The following is a 24,481-nucleotide window of genomic DNA, read 5'->3' on the forward strand; positions in this document are numbered from 1 at the left end:
ATTTTTTTACTATTTGTAAATTTTTCAAATTTCTTCTCTGTTACCGAGTTCTAATTTCATTCCATTATGGTTGGAGAAGACACTTTCTTTAATTTCAGTATTTTAAATGTATCGATTTGTTTTATGACCTAGCATATGTTTTATCCTGGAGAGTATCCCATGTGCACCCGATGGGAATGTATGTTCTGCTGTTGCTGGGGGAATGTTGTACAGATATGTTAGATCTGGTTATTTCGTCATTTTGTTCAAGTCCCCTGTTTCCTTGTTAACTTTAGGTTACTGAAAGTGAGGTATTGAATTCTTCAGCTGTTGTTGAATTGTCTATTTCCTTTTCCATTTCTGTCAGTTTTTGCTTCGTGTATTTTCATGCTCTGTAACTCAGTGCATGCATGTTTATAACGCTGTCTTTCTGCTTTATTGACCCTTTTATTGTTACAAAATGTCCTTCTTTATCTCTAGTAAAATTTTTTATTTTAGCCTATTTTGTCTGATGTTAGTGTAGCCACTCTTACTTTCTTACGATTGTTTGTATGATATGTCTTCCCCATCCTTTTACTTTCAGTCTATTTATATCCTCGAATCTAAAGCATCTGTCGTAGACAGCACATTCTGGATCTTGTTTTTCATTCCAGTCTGACAGTCTCTGCCTTTTAATATTATTTTATCCACTCTCAATTAAATTTATTACTGACAGTTGGATTTGTGGCTTCCATTATTTTTTTATGTTTCATGTATTTTTTGTGACCCAGTTTATTCATTACTGCTTTCTTTGCACTGAGTATGAAATGCCACTGAATTGTTGAGTTATTTCCATAGAAATTACTCTAGAGCTTACCATCCATCTTAACCAGAATCTGCTTTAGTTTGTACTATCGTAATTCTAATGAAATATGACAACATTGCTAACATTTACTTCTTGAAGTCTATTCATTGCATTCTTTCTGCTTATTTATATTATGTTCATTTGGAGTATTGGTGGTCTGTTTGATGATACAGCTATAAAAATAACCCAGAAATAATTTTCTTTACAGTTAGAATCAAGAATAGAAGAACTTAATAAAGAACTTAAAGCTTCCAAAGATAAATTAATAGCTCAAGACATAGCTGCTAAAAATGCAGTTCAGCAAATACACAAGGAGATGGCCCATCGGATGGAACAGGTATTTTCCAGTTCATTATCATTATTCACTTTCTGATGATTCTTGTTTATTAAAGTAAACTCTTGTTAGATGATTTTGGAAATCATTGGTGTATTAGGAATGGATAATTTTATTTTTATAAAAATTAACTTTTTTAAATGCTAAAGCAATACATAAAGAACATGCTACCTACAAAAAATAATAAGGAAATATGTAGGATAAAAATGAAAGTCCTCCTTTGTCTGTACTTCTTTCTTCCTGCTCCCAATCCCTTTACATTCCGTTCCTTGTTCCATAGCTAATAACTGATGTTTTGGTTATGTATATTATCATATACACATATACAAGGTCTGTCTGGAAAAAGTCCAGCCATTATTAATATAACGAGAACTTCGGTTTGCACAACATCACTGTAACCTGGCAGCCAAGGAGAGTGGACTGGAATGTGCATGGGGGAACCATGACGACTTCACTGTACTAGTTAGTGGGGGCGGGTAGACACCATTGAGTGAGCATGAGTACTGTGTGGCCGTGGCATTCAAAATGACTGAGTAGAGCAAAGAATATGCATCAAGTTTTATGTTAAGCTTTAACATTCCTCTGCAAAAACTATTTGTATGATTCAGAAGGCCACAGCTACGAGCTACTGGTGATGGGCAGCTTCATCATGACAACACGCCTGCTTGTGCATCACGTCTCATGCAGGATTTTTTGGCAGAACATCTCAAAGGTGACTCAGCCCCACTACAGCCCAGTTTGGTGCCCTGCTACTTCTGGCTTTTCCCAAAACTAAAACCACCTTTGAAGGGGAAGAGATTTCATAATTCACTCAGATTCAGGAAAATACGGTGGGGCAGCTGATGGTGACTGGGAGAACTGTGTGAGGTCCCAAGGTGCCTGCTTGGAAGAGGACTGAAGCATCGTTGCCCTATGTACAATGTTTCTTGTGTCTTGTATCTCCTTCAGTAAATGTCTCTTGTTCATAGTATGGGGCTGGATACTTTCTGGACAGACCCCAGTACATCACACATGTTCATATACTTTTCCTCCTACTTGAGTGTAATTTAATGCACATCCTTTTTTGTAACCATTTTTTCCCCTACTTAATATATACCTCATAATTTTAGCTGCCTGTTGAATCCTGTCGTCGTCTTCATGCTTTATCTTTATTGAAGTAAATCATAAACATCTTAAACTGGTTAAATCCAAAACTTTTACTGGCTCCTCTGCCTTTATCTGTGCCACAATTGGACTGACACAGTACTCGCAACAATCCTGTGACGTGGGTACTGCCATTACTTGGGGCGGGACCTAGAAACATGGACTTTTAGCACCCCAGGTTATTCCCCCGAAGCTGATCCACGAAAGAGTCTCCGAGGACGTTTTGGTCCACGTTTCCGACTGTAGTCAAGACCCTCATCTATTTACCTCATCTGGTGTAATTGTCTTTTTTTTGCTTCTTTCAACCTCAGTGCCATTTCCATGGGGCCACCCTTTATCTTACTGAAATACACATTTACTAAAAGGTTCAGGTTTATAAATCTTTCTTTAGCCTTCCATTGCCTGTAGGAAAAATCTCAAATAATTAGCATGACAAGATAATTATTTTTTTCCTTTCAGACTCTAATCTTTACCTCTATTTGTTTTATAACTATTAATACTTCCTCCCCATCGTTCATTACCGTGACCAACCAGGGACCAAACCTGCAACCTAGGCATGTGCCCTGATCAGGTATCGAACCTGTGGCCTTTCACCTTGTGGGATGACACCCAGCCATCTGAGCCACACCAATGGGGGTGATACTGATTTGTTTATTATGTTGTTTATCTACAGTTTTGAATTTGTTCTTTTTAAAATTTCATGACACAGGTCCTGGGAATGTTGTTCAAAAACCAAAGGACACATTCGTAATATTATGGAAAAATATACTTTTTTCACTTATTTTTATTTGAGAAATATTTTTTATTAATGCTAGATTTTTTTCAAAGGCCAATAAGAAATGTGAAGAGGCTCGCCAGGAAAAAGAAGCAATGGTAATGAAGTATGTAAGAGGTGAGAAAGAATCTTTAGACCTTCGAAAGGAAAAAGAGATACTTGAGAGAAAGCTTAGAGATGCAAATAAAGAATCAGAGAAAAATACTAACAAAATTAAGCAGCTTTCTCAGGAAAAAGGACGGTTGCACCAGCTGTACGAAACAAAGGTATAACTTGTGCTGTTTTATCTCATTTGAAATTTATTGTTTGCTTTTTCTTATTTAATCAAATAATCATAACTTACCGTGATTGAACCACGTGATTAAACATGAAATTGTTTACGTCACCTTCTAAGTATGTGAATGCTGAAGTAATTCCAATATCTTATTACCAGTCTACAGAAAATGTTCCTGGAAAAAGATGAGAAATTGACATGTTGTTTATTGGATAACTCTCTTGATAGATCTTTTAAAAAATTTATTAAATCTATTTTGAAGAAATGAGTTTGTGCCTCATAGGAAGATTTTATTTTGGCAAGACATATACATAGTGTATACTTTGGTTTAATAAGTATAATTGGACCAGAATCCTAATGTAACACTTATTAGAAAATAGAATTTATATTTTTCTTGTAAAATAAAACATGTCGTTAGATGCTTTCCAAGGAGATTTAATTACTGAGATAGTCAGAGCCCTTGCATTAAGAAGCCACCTCAAGGTGTGGTCTCATTTCTACTGGATTATTATTTCTTGGTGACGAATGTTATTTTTTATTCATTGACTTTTAGTTCAGAAATGTTGTCATTGTTCTCAGGAATTCTGGCAGAACTAATGTAATTTGTATTTTATCTTAAGGCCAGCTAGTTGAGAAGAATAAAGGTATGCGTGTATTTGCAACATGTCTAGTTTGTTAAAATATAGAATGTTAATTATGTCTGTTACTGGATTTAGGATTTTACTGCCATCTTAAGATTTGTACTTGAAATCAGTTTTATGGCTTATAGGCCATAATGTGCCAGCTCCTGAAGTATCATGTTACTGTATTATTTTGAGGAGATATAAAGGATACACAAATAATTGGTTGCTTGTTAAATGAAAAATATGACTGAGTGCTATTATTTTAGGAAGCTGAAACTACTAGACTCATCAGAGAAATAGACAAATTAAAGGAAGATATCAATTCTCACATCATTAAAGTAAGATGGGCCCAAAACAAATTAAAAGTGGAAACGGACTCACACAAGGTAAGTACTGTAATGCAGTGTAAACATTAATAGAATCAGTTTTAAAAGCAAATGCGGTGATAGTTAATGAGGCACCATAATTTAGTGACCCGTGTAGGGTAGCTTGGGACTGCATATTTGCTGATTGTGAAAAGCTATTTCCTTGCATGATTTACACATCAAATTGGATAGCATGTTAAGTTTTATTATTCATTGTTTGCAACCCCCAAATTGACTTTTTTCTTTAAGCATTTTTTGGCGTGCTATACTCTATATTAAGCATTGTCAGAAATGTGAGGGAAAGAGGAGAATCTGTAGGTTATCGAAACTGAAAGTATACTCTGGAAATTTTTAAAAATATTACTAATGCTAAGATTCTTATAATTAAGAAATATTTTTTATTTAAATACAGTGTAACATAAATATATACAGAGTAACTTGTCTGTTTATTATTAATATAATTCTGTTGGTATTTTGCTTAATGAGTACAATTTTATCAAAAAATTCATAGAATGAAAAGTGATCATACAGGCTGCTGCCGGATGCCTGGCATGTGGCAGGTGCTCGGTGAACACGGAGTGAATGACTCCGTGGGTGAAACACAGTCAGTACCCTAACTAAAACCCATGTAATGTGATTCTCGCTTTCACTCAGTTATTTATTTGGGAAGCATTTATTAGGCATAGAGGAGTCTCTCAATCGTTCTTCTTTGAGTGAATGAAGTGGGTCCCTCCAATGTTCCAGACTCTCTTTCAGTTCTTGATTATATAGAAGTTGGGGGAAAAAAGGTAAAGTTCCCTTCTTTCTGTCCTATTGTTGAAGTAGTCATCTAATATTAAAAAAAAAGAAAAAATTAAATAAAACAAGCCTTGACGTGGTAGCTCAGTTGGTTGGAATGTCATCCCAATATGGCAGGGTTGCAGGTTGGATCCCTGGTCAGGGCGCATACGGGAGTCAGCCAGTGAATGCATAAATAAGTAGAACAACAAATGAATGTTTTTCTTTCTTTCTTGTTCTCTCTCTCTCAAATCAATAAATTTAAAAAAAAATTGAAAACCATATTTGAAAAGGTCTCCAAATGTTTATATTTTAAAAGTAGTACTGAATTTTACTGTCAAATTATTATTGAAAGACCAGCAGCTGAAAGTATGTAACTTAGTACTTAATTGTATGATAGATTTGTACAAAAACAAAATGACACATAAAAAGCAGTGTGTGGAGGATAAATGCAGCTTAGATGGTGCAAGAGATGAAGAGAAAGGCATCCCAAGTGGAGGAACGCTGGGGGAAAAGGGAAATGACTATTTGGTATTTGGGAAGACCACCCTAACTAGAACAGAGGGTTTATATATTAGGTATTCCTTTACTAATTCATCAAATATTACTTGAACCATTAATATGTGGCAAGTTCTGAGCTAGGCATTGCCCAGAAGCTTTATCCTCAATGGGGAAAACACTTTTAAGTCCAGTGTATCAGCCATTATAACGTAAGGATGCCCTGGACTCTACCAATGGGAAGGCAGAATAACAGCATTTATCCCTTTCTAAAAGGGAAGCTACTTGGAGGAGATGATTGGCATTTGAAAGCCACATGATAGCCAAAACCACGGAACTAGATGGTACCCTGAAGGACTTTGGAGACAGAGCTGAGGGCAGGGATGTGTCTTGGAAAATTGCCACAGGAAGTTGAAAGCCAGTCAAGGAGCCAAGGAAGGCAGAGGGACAAAACAGTATACTGTCTTGTAATAGAAACAGAGGAGGATGTTCAAAGAGTCTGGGGTGGTCAGAACTGGAGCAAGGTCAAGAATAAGAAACAACAAATAGAAAGTAATTGAATTTGATGAGAGGGTAACCTTCAGAATTGCAGTTTTAGAGTGATTAGGAATGGAAACCAAATTGCAGTATGAATCTATAAAAAAACAGTTTTTGAATAGATACCACAGCTGTAAACCAAAGAATTGTCTTTTATGTATGTGTGCAAAGAACTGGTTAATATTTGCTCTTCTTGTTATTTAGGAAATTCTAGTGATTTGCTGAAACCCTATCAAATTTAACTTTATTTAATGGCTTGCAGCCCCTCAGTGGCAGTGCTGAGACAAGAACTTGCCCACTCCGGTCATTGTTCTTAGCATCCATCACGTCCTTGTGCCTGAGTTTGTCGCTGTCTTTTTACCCACGCAGGAAACCAAAGATAAACTCAGAGAGACAACAACAAAGTTAACCCAAGCAAAGGAAGAAGCAGATCAGATTCGAAAAAATTGTCAGGATATGATAAAAACATACCAGGTATGCTTAACTTTTCAAATAGATTAGTAACAAATTATGCCAAGTCAGCACTCTTGTTTCATTAAATTTGTGTATCTGTAATATTTGAAGTGTGGAATGTATTAGGTAGGGCAGTTACATAAAATAAAGGGTATTTCCTATGTTCAAGTACTTCTAGCTTATATAGAAATCTCATTAGAGAAGTTTTTAACCAAATAAAAACAATAGAAAATATTAGGAAAATGAAGAATTACATGTATGTAAATTTATAAGTTAAAAATAAAACCACTCTGTATTATGTTACATATCTGAAGTCTTACGAAATTGACATACTTAAAATCTTTCAAGGCAGTTGTCATTTTTAGATACATAAGCTGTGTATTTCTTAATTAGAACAGTTAATTGCCAAAGCTGCCTTCACTTTTCAAAGTATAAAACTTTAAAAATTAAGTCGTACTTTTTCATTTCTTTTCCTTTAGGAGTCAGAAGAAATTAAATCAAATGAGCTTGATGCCAAGCTTAGAGTCACAAAAGGAGAGCTTGAGAAACAAATGCAAGAAAAATCTGACCAGCTCGAAGTGAGTTGTTCCGTTCCTGGTGTAGCCTAGAGTGCGTAGTAAACACAGAGGAGGGAAATAACGGGGACCTACTGTCATAACTTTTAAAGCCTTCTGGGAGGAGTACCGTCTAGCTTAGCTTACTGCGTAATGATTTGTGTTTTCTCTTAAACTTTCTAAAAGATGCATCATGCCAAAATAAAGGAACTGGAAGACCTGAAGAGGACATTTAAGGAGGGCATGGATGAGCTACGGACACTGAGAACAAAGGTAATTGAATCTTCAGTCATGACTTGAAGGTGGGGAAATATTTTTAATTTCTGACTTTTAAAATGTTGAGGAAAGGGTATTTATTTAGAAAATTTCCAAAATAAGTCCTGACCGTGTGGCTCAGTTGGTTGGAGCTTCGCCTCATATGCCAAACGGCTGCAGGTTCAATCCCAGTCAGTTGTGGGTTCAGTTCCAGTCATGGTGCATATGGAAAATGACCAATCAGTGTTTCTCTCTCATGTCCATTTTCTCTCTCTCTGTCGCGTCCTCCCTCTCTAAGTCAGTAAACATATCCTCAGGTGTGGATTGAAAAAATAAATAAATAAAAATAGAAATTTTCCAAAAGAAAAGAACTCATACGGGTGGAATATCAATTTCCTAGCAATAAAAGTGACTCTTATTGAAATGGAAATATCTTCCACTTCAACTCCTTTGAAGTGTTTGGCAGACATTCCTGTTTTATAACACATTTGCTGTATCTATTGGGCCTCTCGTCCAAAGGCAGTGTTATCAGCAAATTAATGGAAAGAGAGGTGGACTTGAGAACTCTGAGTATGAGAAAGTAATAGGTAGAATTCCTGTACATTTCTCCTGGGTAAACTTAGTAGTCTTGTATACAGTCTTAATTCCTACTAGTCTGTTAAATCCTTTCCAGTGTTTATTGTCTTTATTGTAAGACTGATACCCCTTTTAACCTGGCTGTGAAACATTATCATTGCATATCATTCATTTATTTAGAAACAGGCTTTTAACTAACTACTTTTAAGTAACTGCTGAATAATTTTCAAAGTCTTTCCCAGACTTTCTTTTTTTTATTTTTTATTTTTTATTGTTCAAATACAGTTGTCTCCCTTTTCACCTTACCACGTCCCCCACCCCACCCATCCCTGCCTCCTACCCTCAAACCTACCCCCTTTGGCTTTGTCCATGTGTCCTTTACACATGTGCCTTGAAGGCCCTTCCCCTATTTTCCCCTATTATCCCTCATTGTCCCTCTTCCCCCTCCTCTCTGGTTACTATTAGTTTGTTCTTTATTTCAGTGTTCCTGGTTGTATTTTGCTTGCTTGTTTGTTTTGACCCAACAAGTCCACTGCTGGGATTATACCCTAAGGATCCTGAAACACCAGTTGAAAAGAACCTGTGCACCCCAATGTTCATAGCAGCACAATTTACAATAGCCAAGTAGTCAAAGCAGCCTGGGTACCCATCAATAAATGAGTGGATCAAAAAACTGGTACATTTACACAATGGAATACTACACAGCAGAGAGAAAGAAGGAGCTCCTACCCTTGGCCACAGCATGGATGGAACTGGAGAGCATTATGCTAAGTGAAGTAAGCCAGGTGGTGAAAGACAAATACCATATGATCTCACCCGTAAGTGGAACCTAATCAACAAAAATAAACAAGCAAAATACAACCACATACACTTCTATTTGTTTTCCATGCCAGTTCTTTGAGGGAGGTAGGGAAGATTAGCCTCTTTTCAGGTGAAGAAATGAGATTCAGCAAAAATAAAATGACATCCTAAAACTCCCATGACTAAATCAGGGGAAATCTGAGACTGAAATCCAGGACTGTTTACTTCCCATTATGTTTTCTTCACATTAATTAACACTGCTTCAGAATTCAGCTTGGACCATTAATATACAGGGTCCAGCACAAATAATACCCCTTTTTTATTACAAAATCTTTTGTTACAAAATCGTAAGCATGTAATTCTGTAGCATAACAATAGCACACACAAGCACACCATGTGACATTTTAGGTGAGATGTTCAAATTGCTGTCCATCTCATGCGAGATATTCACGTACCCTCCCAACCACACCCAAGCAAGCCTTACTTCTGCCTGACCCTGTGTAATCACTACCTGAAATAGTTAATAAGGAACGAGAAAATATTGTTTGTAGTTTAACTTGGTTATGATTTATGATAGGTGAAATGTCTAGAAGATGAACGATTAAGAACAGAAGATGAATTGTCAAAATATAAGGAAATTATTAATCGCCAAAAAGCTGAAATTCAGAACTTACTGGACAAAGTGAAAATTGCAGATCAGTTGCAGGAGCAGCATCAAAGGTACAAAACGAGCAACTTCTGTTTGTGCTGATCGACAGGCTTTTAAATTCTACCTCAGGTTTCTGTTTTTAAATGCAATTATTGCATTAAACAAGAATAATTTTATAGTTTTACTGGCTAAAAATTTCTAAATTTCTGTCTTTATTTGAACCTTTTTGGATTATCTTTGAAGTTCCCATCATGGCTTCTAAAAATCAAAGTTTATATTCCCTAAACATTGGCAGCAGCAATTTATAAGACAGTCGATTTTGGTTTCTTTATCCATTCCTTACCTTTCAAATCCCGTTACTTATGCACAGTACTTACGTTTTCCTTTACAAGGCAGATATGCGTCTATAGCTGTATCTTTGCATGTAGAGAGCTGGAGATCAGGATCTGAAAGTCTCCCTTGGCTTCTTAGAAAACCCTTAGCTAAAGCGTACTCATGATACTTCCTGGCAGAGCTTGGATTCAGGTTGAATCCAAGCACTTTTCATGCCCTACTGATGCCCAGGCTGCCGAGTGTCGCTGAAGAAATCTCACCGTCATCCAGAGCGGCGCCGCTATAAATTCATGGTTAGCAGCCTCAACTGGGAATATCAGTACACCTCTAATCCTAGCATACGTCCTTAGAAACTTCTCCCCTCCCTTCTTAGCATCTCTTCCAAACCTTACTGCTTTCTTCACACTCGGTGTCTTCCTTCTCACCTCACTGTTTGCTGCAGGAGATTACCTCTTCACAGGGAAACGGGAGCTCTCAGCGGGCGGTTCTCACCAGCAGCCCTGCGAACCTCTTGCTCTCAGTCCTGTGACCTTGCCTGCATCTGCAGCCGTTCGTCTTCCTTTTCCTTCTGTTAGTGGAAGAAGTGCTCCTGCTCCTGTGAGAGGAATCGTTCTCTTCTTCAGCCGCGGATCCCATGCTCTCCTGCCTTCTCAGGGTCTTAGTTGATTATTTCTGTCTCCTTTATCTCTACCCTCTCTTTCTATGGACTTTGTTTTCTTTCTGCATTTACATATTATTGTATCTTACAGACATCAAGCTCCAGTGACCTTCCCTACCTTTCTCCTTCCTTCACAACCCACACATCTTTATAAAGTCATCTCTCCTTGTCCTTTATGTCTTCTTTATTCTTTTAACCCTCTCCATTTCGTTCTACTTTCTACCCCAGTATTCCACTGAAAACTGCTAAGGCTTCCTTCAATCCAGGAGACACTTGCTCAGACTGAGCTTTGCTTGTGTCGTCAGGGTTAATACCACTGAGCCCATTATCTTCCTTGACGTGCCTCTGGCTTCATTCTGTGCTGTGTGCTCCTGGTCTCCTCCCCACTTTCTGGCCACTCTTTTTCTCATCTCCTTGGCAGTCTCCTCATTCTGTCATAAAACTCCTTTGTCCTTATTTTATTACCCTGGGTGATCCTACTATTCTTACACTATTTGCAGGGCCTTCAAATCATTTTCAGCCCATTTTACTGAGCTCTAGACACAAAAGTATCAAAGGCACCTCAAACTTTAATTAATGTCCCAAACTGACCATCTTTCCTGTTCACCACTGTGGTCCTCTGATGTTCCCGAGTTGAGAGATGAGTAGCATCCATGTGGTTTTGCAACTCAGGAACCTGGGGGACACCTGGGTCTTCTCCCCTTCCCCTCACATATCTAACCAGTTACAAAGTGTTATTAATGCTGACTCTTTAATGCCTTTCAAGTCTGTTTACTTTCTATATGCCTGTGGCTGCTACCTTTGTCCAAGCCATTATCTGCTCTCATCTGGAAAACTGCCACAGTTTCTAAACTTTCCCCCCACCCCTACTTCTCTTTAATGCATTTTCCACATTGGTTAGCATAAACTTTTTAAAAAGGAAATTTTCTCAAAACCTTTCAGCGATTTCCCATGGCCTCGGATTGCCTAGTCATGCAGGGGTGTCCAACCTTTTGGCCATCTCTGGGCCACACTGGAAGATGAGTTGAAGATGCCTTAAGGGGTGAAGATACCCCCGAAGATGCCTTAACTTGGCTTGAAAGGTCTTCAGTGACTGTCTGTTGCTTCTCCCTCCATGGCTTCTCCTTTTCTACTCTAGTGTCCAGCTCTCCTGTGTGCCAGGCCCTGTGTGAGGCCCCAGGGACTTAGTGCCGTCCTTATCTTCGTTGGTGTCGCACACCTGTTCAGATCAGCGAGGAGAGTTCTTTCTCTTGTTCCTTTCTCAGCTTTAGCACGTTGCTTCCTCTGCCTGGGACCAAATGTGGTTCTCCTAGTCATTCCTACTTTTCCTTCAGGTCAGACATCAGCAAACTATGGCCTGCAAGCCACATCCAGCCCACTGCCTCATGGTAGATTCCATTTTTTTGGAATGCCCATCCCTTTGTGTATTGTCGATGGCTGCTTTCACATAACAGTGGCAGAATGGAACAGTGGCAGCGAAGGCCACATGCCTCAGAAGCCTAAGGCCTGTGGGCCTTTCACAGGGAAGGTTCGCTACCCTACTTTAAGTACCAGGGCAGACATCACTTACGCTGGGTGGGTGACCCGCTTGGTGCTTTCATCATCAGTGTTGTATCACACTGAGACAGCTTCCCCACTTGGTAAAAGACTCTGGAAGCAGGGCCCCCTTCGGTCTTGCTCACTTACATTCCCACCTCTTAGTTCCTGGCATGTATTGTATTTGTCACTCACAAATAATTACATATACTAATAAAAGTATCTCTATAAAGTACTTCCTTCAATGAAAATTCCCGAACCATTAATTTAATGTCTTTTAATGGTTTCATTTTTTTCTTAAATATAAACTTTGTTTTTTAGAGGTAAACAAGAAATTGAAAATTTGAATGAAGAAGTGGACAGTCTTAATTCTTTGATTAATGACCTACAAAAAGACATCGAAGGCAGTAGGAAAAGAGAATCTGAGCTACTCCTATTTACAGAAAAGCTCACTAGTAAGAATGCACAACTTCAGTCTGAATCCAATTCTTTACAGTCACAATTTGATAAACTTTCCTGTAGTGAAAGTCAGTTACAAAGCCAATGCGAACAAATGAAACAGACAAATGACAATTTGGTAAGTATAATTGTCCATTGAACATTTGAAACAATGTAACAGGAAGCACAATTTGGTTTCCCTAAGAGTGTAAACCTAGTTGTAGTTGATCTAAACTCTTTTTTATTGGCACTGGCCTTCTTGTAATTTCAAATGCTGTGAGAAGTCAGTTTTTCCTTCCAACTCATATAATTTATAATAAAATGTTTCCCTAAAATGGTTATGAAGAAATATTTCACTTTTGAAAACAGGAAAATCAGGGTTTTTGTCATTCTTAACTGGAATTACTATATATCTTTTAAAAGTACTTTACATTTTTATAGTTTAAAAATGATTTAATCCTTTCGAGCTGTGAGAGTGATTTCAAGTTACGTACAAAAGCAATTTGAGACTTTAGTTCAGAAATGCAGAGAACTGTAGCCCATGTTATTTTGCATGTATGGAATGGCAGGCGTACTAATGTGTCCCCTCCTCGCTACATGAAGAATTTGAGGAGCTCAATGAACAAAACCTGGTAAGGAGTGATGATAGCAGGATGTACTGTTAAAGACCTTGTATTTTTCATGCTTTAAACTGAGGAATAATAGAAGCATATAAGTCATGTATGAAAATTGGTGGTTTTTGTTTTATCTTAATTTCATATTTAGGAAAGTAGATTGTTGAAAGAGGAAGAACTGCGGAAAGAGGAAGTCCAGACTCTGCAGGCTGAACTCACTCGTAAACGAGCAGAGGTTGAGGCGCTGAGTACCCAGGTCGAAGAACTGAAAGATGAGTTGGTAACTCAGAGGCGGAAGTACGCCTCCAGTGTCAAGGATCTCACCAAGCAACTCCAGCAAGGTGCGAGATTCCTTCACACTTAGACCTCGAATGGTTTTTTGTGTGTGTCTTTGAACTATTAGGATCTATAGAAAAAATATTTTTACCTCAGATCCTGCATTGATTAGAGCCAATCTTCATTTTAATGTATTAAATGTTCATAAATTGCTAACCCTCTTGCAGTAACACGAATAATCTGTAGCATCTTCTATGCTAAAGGACATTCATTCATAGGACTGCAACATGTAAGAGTTGGAAAAGTACTTTTGGGCAGTAGTATATAAATGTTTTTGATCAGATACCCCTATCAGTAAAAATTATTTAAGCATTTTTCTCCATACATATGTTTATCAATTTTAAACATATATTATTCTATGTATTTTAGAAAGCATAAGAAAAATAGAAATTTTAAAAGATCAGGTTAAATATAAATAGAAGTTCTGATATTTTCTCCCTGCGCATGTCTGTGAATAGCTTTGTACAGCATCTGTGGTAGCTGCACCCCGCCTGGTAGACCTAGAACTTGGAGCTCATTCAGACCTAACCTTTGATCTTGTAGGAAGCAGACCCAGAAAGGTCATAGATTAACCAAACACAGTGATTAACGGCCAGAACTGGAACCCAGATTTCTTTCATTAAAAAAAGTCACACAATTATGGGGAGTCTGTGCATGTGCTTGGATATAGTGATGAATAAGATATGTATTCTGACTTCCTTTCTCTATTTCCCTCTGCTTTGTTTGTGTCAAAATATGATAAAGCATAGTAATAAAAGAGACTTAGCATTTACTTAATATGTACAGATATTTGCCCTAAGAATTCAGTTTGTTTTTGTAGCTGTAATTGAAGGGAAGTTTGGGGAAATTTCTGGCATTCCTCTACATCTTTCAGGACTCCAGAAGTCACGCTCAGCGTACCTGAGTGATGCTGGCCAGTGTGGCTGTTACCACAGTGCTGTTTCTGTATGTTTGTATTTGACCTGCACATTCCTAGATGTCACTTTATATGAATGACCCCTGCAGCCCTCCTGTTTAAAGTGTGTATTCAAGAAACTTCTCTCGCTGTTTCTGCCATTTGTGCCTAAATGATTTTAGCAATTGAAATCAGAGGTCGTGAGGACAAATGGTAATGATAGTTTTCGCAAGTGATCCATTTCTTTTTTCTGTAGCACGGAGAAAATTAGATCAGATAGAGAATGGAAGCTATGATAAAGAAGTGAGCAGCATGGGAAGCCGTTCTAGTTCATCAGGTAAAAAAAAATTAATGGTTTTACTTCGTGATTGATTAAAAAAGAAATGGCATTTTTTTTATTTTAAAAGGTATTGAAATGTTTTTCTTTCATTTTCAATTTTAAAAGTGGTAGTTGTACATAGTGTAAAAAATATTGCCAGTTAAATGTTTAAGTTCTAATCATTACCCAGGGTTCCAAATTTGTCAATTTGTCATGTGGTTCTTCTTCTTCTTTTCTTTTTCATTCTGGAATTTAAAGCTCTTCTTAGTTAAAAAGTATAGTTGGCATACAATATTATATTAATTTCAGGTGTATGTCATGTGGTTCTATATCATTTATTTCCCTACCTCCTTTTTTTCTTACCTTCTTTTTCTCTATTCTGTGTAACAGTTTCCTCTTCCATTTTTAAATTCAGATTTTGTATCCATCCACACAAGATTTGCTGTAGTATGGTTCTCTCTTTTTCTTTTACTTTTATGTTACTTTTAACATCTGATTACTAATGAAATGGCTATCATTATATATCAGACTTTTTAATGTATATACACATATGTTTTTTAAAATCTGTTAGCTTTTCTCATAGTAAATATGCCTATAGTCTAAAGCAGAAATGAATAGTCTATAAAATTATGATTGATAACATTTTAAAAATAGCAAAATACTAGTGTATTTGTCAGTTTTGGAATGCCAGAACCCTAAATGCTTGAAACACATCATTTGCTCTGCAGAAGTCATGTGAGTGGTTGTAATTCCCATTTTAGATGGTGTTTCCATCACTTGCCCAAAACCTGCACTGACTGAGCCCTCAGGTCCTGGAGTTCTTGCTGCCTCTGTACGGCATGGCCCCCGGAGTTGCGTGCTAGGGGAATCGTTGAGTAGAAGGAGCATGAGTTGGAAATTACACATAGGTATTTAGGTCTCAGCTCTGCCATTTGGTAGTCCTGATGTTGGATAAGATATGTAACTTGTCTTAAATCTACGGAATGGGGTGAGAAAAAGCCGTATGTTTATAGGGTAAAAAGGTCAAACATTCTTTTCAAATGAGGTTGATAAAAATAATAGCTAACGTTCACTTAGAGCATATTGTATGTATGGTTGTAAGTATTTCACATGTATTAACTCATTTAAATGAGGATAATAATCCTGTGAGGTAAATAATGTCATTCTCACTTTTAGGTGAAGAATCTTAAAGGCTCAGAAAGTTAAATAACTTGTCCAAAGTCTTGCAGCTAGGAAGTGGAATTTGAACCTACGAGACCTGGCTCCTGAGCTTAACCCACTTGGCTGTATTCTACTCTCTCTGTCTGTGTCTGTCAGTCTGTCTTTTTCTTGGTTTAATATTAGTCTTCCTTCAGACTTACTTCTTTTTCTTGTGTTTCTTTTTCTCTGTTGATGTCTCCTCTTCCTGTTCCTGAAGGACATAGTAGATTTTTTGTATCTCTATTATCATGACACTCTGCAATGGGAACTCAGGCCAGGTGTTACTTGTGTTGTGTTCCGTGCCCAACTCCGTCAGGCTGAGTATTTGAAAGTCTTACCAGAGGAAATAATAAGAGATTAGAGATAACTAGACCAGGTACAATATCTAAACGTTTTTTTTTCCCCGGTCGTTAGGGTCCATTAATGCTCGAAGCAGTGCAGAAGATCGATCTCCAGAAAACACTGGGTCAGCGGTAGCCGTGGACAACTTCCCAGAAGTGGACAAAGCCATGTTGATTGAGAGGATAGTGAGGCTTCAGAAAGCACATGCCCGGAAACATGAGAAGATAGAATTTATGGAGGATCACATCAAACAGCTGGTGGAAGAAATCAGGAAAAAAACAAAGTATGTATTACTGTGGCAATGCGATCTGTGGTCAGAATTATTCAGGTAGTAAAGGTACTGTTTTCAAATTAATCATTGAGAGATTCTATCTTTAGAAAAATAATTCTTAGTTATAGTCATTCAGTTCCCAATCTTTTGTTGATCCCTTACTATGTTCTAGGTTTAGGAATAGAAAGATGAAAAAAACCACATATCTTCTTTAAGGTGATAATGGAGTTCAGTGGACATTAATTTCTTTTAAAGTTGTTAGTTTATTAGTCCTCTCAGGAAAAACCTGCACAGTCACCACAGAAAGTCACTGTAGAGTCTTTATTTCTTCTGCCGTCCAAACTCCAGCCACTCGTGCCAGCACCAGCATTGGCCTTTGCAGTCCCCCGAGTTTCTTCGTTCTGTTCTTGCCTTCCCTTCTCTGTGTTCTTGAGGTCTTCTTCTCATACAGGCCATGTCTTGCAAGTCTGTGTTTGGGTCCATTTTTTGCATAATCCAAGGAACTGTAGATCATGCCAATGCCACTTTTCCTGCCACCACCAGAATGGGTGCTAAATCCAAACACAAAGATGAGATCTGGTGTGGTCTTACACATGTTGGCTAGCTTTTCCCGAACTTATGTCTTGGGTACTGTTGCCTTCCCAGGGTGAAGGGTGTCAGTGACCTTGTTTCCCCTGAACTAGTCTGCTGGTCATGGAACTTCCTGGCCCAGGTGGTTACTGTGTCGTTCATGGTGGTGGCTGATCAACATTCATTGCTTTAGGATATCAAAATAACTTTGGACTTAAAAGGATGGTGCTCTACTTAGGTTTTTGTTTTTGTGACTGTGATGGTAAGAGATACATAGTATTGTGGATTATCTCTCCTGTTGGGTAGAACAAGGTGGGGTAATTTATTGGGCACCTACTAAGTACAGGCCCAGTGCCTGTTGACTTAATAATATATCATTGATTTCTGACATCTACTTAGGGAGACAGTGAGTTCTCTAACTTGGCAGATAAGTTAACAGGGCTCAGGTCAAATTACTAGATGTTCCAGAATCACCACTTATCTTGTAAGTGACAGTCCAAGAGTGGAGAACCAAATTCAGCTCTGACACCTGACGCCCCAGAACCTGTGCCATATGCCAAATTCCTCTGACAAGCACCAGGTTCAGTTAAGAGTCTTTTTGTATTGCAGTCTTTCCCCATGGCTTTTTCATTTTTATTTTGAAATAATTTTAGACTTAGGGAAAAGGTTTTCTTTTTTAAAAGAAAAAGTTCTAAGTTTAATAACATGAAAATTGAAAACATTAACTGAAATGGGAGCAAAAAACTCAAATATTTTTATCAAAGTAATAAAAATAGAAAAGCAATGTTCAGATATCTTTAGAAAACCATCTGAATAAGGAAAATTTATTTATTTCCTAATATAGTCCTGTTATTAACCTAATAGGTATGTATGCTAATTATCTCTATGCTTATGATTAATTGATTGTTGTAAATTCCAGCACTTTTAATTCTGCAGATACGTAACTGATAGTGTGTTTCATTTTGCAGAATAATTCAGAGTTACGTTTTACGGGAGGAAGCAGGCACCCTTTCCTCAGAGGCCTCTGACTCTAACAAAGTCCATTTGAGCAGGTGGGGCGGCATCATGGCATCTTTGTATACGTCCCATCCGGCCGACAGTGGGTTAACATTGGGGCTCTCCTTGGAGATCAACCGAAAACTGCAGGCTGTTTTGGAGGATACGCTGCTAAAAAATATTACTTTGAAGGTATTTGTATTTCTCATTCACTAACCCAACAGCAAACGTGGCAAAATGGTGCTGCTTTCATAGTTTGATCCAGCACATAGGTGGACTGTTTCTGTAATGCAAGGTAGCCGTTTTACCTAGGTATAAATTTTTTTCTCTTTCTAAAAAGTACAACTTTCCAGCTAGCAATGAAAGAAATAGTAAAAAATTAGTTAGCGATATTTTTATTTTTTATTTTTCAATTATAGTCTACTTTGAGTATTATTTTGTGTTATTGGGTTGGCCAGCAGGTTTGTTTTTTTCTGTAAGATGTCTCTAGTAGCGCTTAGTTGTCTTTAACTTCATTTGAAACAATTCTGTTAGATTGTGACAGCTGTCACATCAGCCTGCATTTAAAAAACACTTACCAGAATTGGTGAATTTTTGTGTAGTCATTTTAATATGGAAGGTGGAAGAAGAAAAGCAACATTTTTGGCATATTATGCTTTATTATTTCAAGAAAGATAAAAACACAATGGGAACACAAAAAAAGATTTATGCAGTGTATAGAGAAGGTGCTGTGACTGATCGAATGTGGCAGACGGGGTTTGTGAAATTCCAGGCTGGCGATGTCTCGCTGGACGATGCTCCAAGGTCGGGTTGGCCAATTGAAGTTGATAGCAGTCCAATCGAGACATTAATGGAGTGGGAGATAGCTGGCTTACTCAATATTCAATAAAGTTACTGGTGAAAATGAAAAATGTGTCTTATTTTGTGGAAAAAACCATTTAAATGGGCTTTTTGGCCAACCCAGTTTCAGATGTACAGCATAGAGGTTAGGCAGCCATACACTTTACAAAGTGTTTCTCCTGGTGTTCCCAGCGCCCACCTGGCACTGTGCAGAGTTACTCAGCATTACTGACTATATTCCCTACGCTGTACTGTACATCCCACGACTACTTGTGACTACCAATTTGTGCTTAATCCCTTCACCTTTTTTAACCCGGTCTACCGACCGCCTCCCCACTGGCAACCATCAGTCTGTTCTGTGTGTCTGTGAGTCTGTTTCATGTTTGTTTCTTCGTTTATTTGTTCCTTAGATTCCATATATAAGTGAAGTAATATGGTATTGCTCTTTCTCTGACTGACTTAATTTCACTTAGCTCAATGCCCTCTAGGTCCATGCATGTTGTTGCAAATGGTAAGATTTCATTCTTTTTTATGGCCAAGTAATATCCCATTGTATTTATGTACCTGGCTTTTTTATCCAATCATCTGGTGATGGGCCAGTTTAGCTATTGGATAGACACCAATGTGAGTTGTTTACTGTGCAGGGGGTGGCCTTTGAGATTAAGTACTATAATAAGTTAAAATTGATTACTGAGATAATTTTTAAGATCGAGGTATTTACATTTTAATGTATTTTCTAGCTTCATTTTATTGTTTGCAGCTATTATCTGACCTGTTCTATTTGTGCTATGTTTGGGCCTTGATAGTTAGTAATGGATTTTAAGAATAATTTTTAAAATGTAGTAACAATTTTATGCAGTAAAATTTGCTGTAGCTTTAGTAAAAAGATTAAGTATTACTCTGAAGTATGTAGGAATAATTTATTGAAAGTAACCGTATGCCTAGTTTACTGCACATGACACGTGAGACTAATTATCACTCAGCTTCAAAATTTAGGCAAAAGTATTTCAAGTGGCATTTTTTTTTACTTATTATTCTGTTCTCTTTTTGCTCTAATTTCATATGCTTAAAGGAAAATTTACAAACACTGGGAACAGAAATAGAACGTCTCATTAAACACCAGCATGAACTAGAACAGCGGATGAAGAAAACCTAACAGAACTGTCGCTCAGTGAAGAGACAAGAACCACACAAGGAGCTCGTGTCCCTGCCCAGTACTGTTGGAAACTCCCCTGCTGTGTGTCAGCCAGTAAAACGTTCGTTGCTTCACCTGTACTGGGAAGCGTCCTTTCACGGTGGGGAGGCCCCGCGGTGTGCGCTGTAAGAGTACAGACTCGGTGAAATTTGTGTGTGTGCAGTGACAGCCCGTCACGGAACCGGAACAACCTAATTTAATTTGCTAATGGTCATACGAAGTGCTCGGCATTACAAGGGCTTTCGAAAACCCCTTCTTCATATTTCTTCCCTTTAAAACACATAATGTGAAAAATGATTCAGCTTTTTACAATTATGCATGAAAGGACCAGGGGTTAATCTTCCAGTAATACGCTATTTCTCCAACTTAAAAAAAATACTAAAAAATAAAAATTTTTGTTTTGTCATTCCAGTGTAACATTTGGGGATTGTTGCCAGCGATCCTTAAATCTTTTAATCTCAGTGTCAGCTGGCAGGAAAGCTAGCTTGTGGCGACCGGCAAGGACCAGACATCGTACGTACCTTATCGGAGCCGGGTACCTTTTTTCACATTTAAATTGTTTAATAGTTGAATTTTTAAAATCTTCAGTTACATAAAATATGATTTTAAATAACATGTTCATTTAGAAAATTCCTGTGGACTTTAGTTATATTTTAAAATGTGAAACGGATTAGTTACTAAAACAGATAAATAATGAATTTTTTAAAACTGAATTACTTTAGTTTTGCCGAGATCAAGTGCAAAGGTAAATGTTTAAAATATTGGTGAAGAACCTGCTCCCAAGAGATGCACCCATTCTGTACTGTCTGAACACCCACCCTTTATTATTGATGTCATTACATGTTCTGGTGGGGTGACCATACAGTCCCCATATACGAGGTTTTAGTGTATTTATTGAAAACCACAAAATAACTACATCTCTGTAACCAAAGGAATTTTAGAGCCAAATGTATGTATCCTGTTGAGTTGTTACAATATTTATTTAAGATGTGCACGTTTAAATGTTGCCAGTCATGGTATCAGTATTTCTATGTCATTGAATTTTTTCTCACTTCTTATCATTTCTCACCTGTTAGAATTTCTGTGTGTGGTTTTTTTCACAATTCATTATATGTTTGTCTTGTAGCAAGCCTCATTTTGTTTCAGGTGTTTAGTTCTCTTTTCTCCCCCTAAGTAAGCGTTGGGGTGGTGGGTTAAAGGCCTTGCAAGGGTTGCGTGGCTGGCGAAGTGGGGCTCACGGTGGCAACGCCCCTTTAAAGTGTTTCAGCCTCTTAAGTCACCATCATTTAAAAAGATAATTTCCTAAAGATTAGGTGATTCATTGTATTTTTTTGGTATATTGTGTTATATACTGTCATCTAAAAACAATCTTTTTACCTCAAAATGGAAATACAAGTTTAGAAATGTTTTATTTTTGAAGTAGCTGTAAAAAGTATGTCTTACATCTGGATCTTTTTACCAATAGTAATTTATCAAAATAAAGAAGATAGGAGGGTTGGTGCAATCAAATCTGAATTATTTTATCATTTGCTTCTAGACATACTGTTGATACTCTAAAGCCTACTGAGAGTAGCCAGCATAACTGTTTTTGCAGCTTCCTATGTAAGAAAGTTCCAACACTACAATTTTTTTTCTTCTAAGACAAAAAATATCAATGGAGACCAAATAGTGATCAGATCTAGTGTCCTGTGTCTATATACTTTTAAAAATATATGTACACATTTATTACATATAAAATTGAAACATTCCAATATTGACATTTGTACCACCATTCATTTGGAGAAGCTTAACTTTGAAACAATTTTACAAGAAGGCTATTATAAACCATATTTTGACTTATTGCTACTCCCCCCCCCCCCAAAAATATAAGAAACTATGGAAAACTTTTGAAGAAAACACTTTATTTTTCTTTTGTTCTTTGGTTTCTACTGTATCCTTTTTATATGAATCAGGACTGAGCAAAATGTACAGAGATGCGCATATGTGAGATCTCCGTGTCTGTGCTGATCACAGGCCCTGCTGTAAGGGTTGAGAGGGCCTCCTACCTGAACTGCACTGAACACGTTGGGGAAAGAGGGGCGTGTCCAGGCGAGGAAAATGGTCTGGATAAGCCTCGGCTCTGGGGGAAGATTTTTCATATGTTCATTGTGAATTGTACACGTCAAAGGCTCTCCTGGTTTCTTTGAGCAGGAAATGATTTTTTGTGTGTGTGGGTATATTTGTATACACTTCACGAGGTTTCACTTACAAAGTGAAAACTTACTGTGATCCTTTTTTCTTCTGTGCCACTTCAAACTTTAACCTTTTTTAAGGAGTGAAAATAGTGGGTGTGAGCAGAATGAGGAGTTTGAACTTTGGTATTTTCTTTCTAACTTTCTTCATCACCATTTAAAACGATGTATCTGGAAGTTAAATGTTATCAGGCTACCAGTATGTTATTTATTCATTGAACAAACACATTGGAGATCTGTTGCCAGGCACCATACTGGGCCCTCTGATTGTATTGGTGGAATGGCCGGACTGAGCAGTTCCTGACCTGGAGCTTATGGTCTAGTGAACATATCCCGGAGGAAAGAGGGGCAGCTCTCTGAGCCCCTGCAGCTCACAGCCAGCCTCCCTGGGAAGAGGGTCAGTCCACCTGTGGAAGCAGGTGACTCAGAAGTCACTCTGGCATGCAGCTTCGGGAAGGGAATCCTTACTGAGGTACACTGAGAGGACCTGGCTGTTTTCCTGGTACTTACACACTTTTCCATACTTCTGTCACCGTTTGATGTTAATTACCCCTTGAGAAAAGGGGGGGAAAATCCAAAGACCATAAAATGGTATTCGATTTTTGCCATTTTAGTAAATAATTAATGCCTACGTGATGCTCATAAAGATGACCTAATCATGCTGTTGTGTTTCCAAATTTTTTTTTGCCATCTGTTATTTTCTAAAGATTTTTACAAATAAATTAGACCAATATATATGGTTAGAAGAAAAAAATTAGAAACCATTAATATTATAAATGTTACATATGCTGCCCTGGTGAAAATGTTCTGATTAATCATGTTGTTTCCAGTATGGTTAATTTGCCTTATGAATGTTGACTCCTGTAGCTTATTTTTTTAAATAACTTTCTTATTTTAAAATAAAACAGTTCCTTTGTGACACTAAGATTGTTCATTTTTAACACCAGTTGGTGGCACTAGAAACCTAAAAATTTGTCAAGGCTGAACAAAAGAAAGTAAATTGAAAAAGTATCCAAATTATCAAGAATTTTTAGGAAAATAAATGAGAAATATAATAGTATGTTAAAGTTGTATTTTTCTTCTGGAACGAAATCCTTTCTTAAAAATGCAATATGGCTGTCCATGTAGACTGAGGATGAAACTGTTTATCTTCCCGAGTTCATATATATATATATATATATATATATATATATATATATATATACACACACACACACACACACACACACATACATGTATATATGTGTGTGTGTGCATTGTACAGATAATCTTTAATTTGATTACACTGTTCATTTTGTAAATAAGAGGATTCTATGTATATATTGTACTTATTAAATAGGTAATGCCTGTTTACCACGCTGTAATGTCGTCTTTGATTATTTATTAATACGCACCACTTACTCACAGACTGATTGGCCAGACTGTCGGCAAGGGTGATTCAAATTGCCTGAATTTCTTTTTTAAACCAGACTAGAAATTTTTGCTTCCCATGGGTGTCTTTTGTAAAAATTAATTATTTATTTATTGTACTTTTAATCGCCATTTATCTCCCTGATACCCCCTTCCACCTCCAACTCCCCCCTGCCCCCTGCAATCACCACACTGTTGTCCTTGTCCATGAGTCCTTTTTTCTCTCTCGTCCTCTATCCCCCAACCCCTGCCCCCACCCCAGCTGTCCCCCTGCTCTCTGTCTATGAGTCTGTCTCTATTTTGCTTTTTTGTTCAGTTTGTTCATTAGATTCCACATAGGAGTGAAATCATATGGTACTTGTCTTTCTCTGCCTGGCTTATTTCTCTTGGCATAATGTTCTCCAGGTCCATTGGTGCTGTTGCAGAGTAAACGTTTCATCTTTCTACGGCCAAGTAGTATCCCATTGCACAAATGTCCCATAGTTGTTTTATCCGCTCATCTACCAATGGACAGGCACTTGGACTGCTTCCACATCTTGGCTATTGTAGAGGATGCTGCAGTGAACGCAAGGGTGTTTGTGTTCTTTCGAATCAGTGTTTCAGGTTTCTTCAGAAAAATTACCAGAAGTGCAGTTACTGGGTCATCAGACAGTTCCACTGTTAATTTTTTGAGGGACTTACATACTGCCTTCCACAGTGGCTGCACCAGTCTGCATTCCCACCAGCAGTGCAGAAGTGCTCCCCTTTGTCCACATCCTCGCCAGGACTTGTTTGTTGACTTACTGATGACAGCCATTCTGACCAGTGTGAGGTGATGTCTCAGTGCGGTTTTAATATGTGTTTCTCGATTAGTGACATTG

The 24,481-nt window shown here is 37.6% G+C and overlaps 1 protein-coding gene across 1 annotated transcript in view; it reads left to right on the forward strand.

The window, feature by feature from the left end:
• The window catches only part of CCDC186 (coiled-coil domain containing 186), a 40,893-nt gene extending 17,506 nt beyond the window's left edge, over nt 1–23,387 (forward strand). The window contains exons 4-16 of the mRNA XM_024555584.3: nt 1,032–1,160; nt 3,129–3,341; nt 4,239–4,358; nt 6,519–6,623; nt 7,082–7,180; nt 7,343–7,429; nt 9,366–9,508; nt 12,286–12,541; nt 13,168–13,357; nt 14,504–14,584; nt 16,181–16,391; nt 17,918–18,137; nt 19,858–23,387. Coding sequence (XP_024411352.2) covers nt 1,032–1,160; nt 3,129–3,341; nt 4,239–4,358; nt 6,519–6,623; nt 7,082–7,180; nt 7,343–7,429; nt 9,366–9,508; nt 12,286–12,541; nt 13,168–13,357; nt 14,504–14,584; nt 16,181–16,391; nt 17,918–18,137; nt 19,858–19,941 — 1,938 coding nt within the window. The 3' untranslated portion in view covers nt 19,942–23,387. The remainder of the gene's footprint in view (nt 1–1,031; nt 1,161–3,128; nt 3,342–4,238; nt 4,359–6,518; nt 6,624–7,081; nt 7,181–7,342; nt 7,430–9,365; nt 9,509–12,285; nt 12,542–13,167; nt 13,358–14,503; nt 14,585–16,180; nt 16,392–17,917; nt 18,138–19,857) is intronic.
• The last annotated feature ends 1,094 nt before the right edge of the window (nt 23,388–24,481 follow it).

This window comes from Desmodus rotundus, chromosome 4 (assembly GCF_022682495.2).
Source record: "Desmodus rotundus isolate HL8 chromosome 4, HLdesRot8A.1, whole genome shotgun sequence".
Lineage (NCBI taxonomy): Eukaryota > Metazoa > Chordata > Mammalia > Chiroptera > Phyllostomidae > Desmodus > Desmodus rotundus.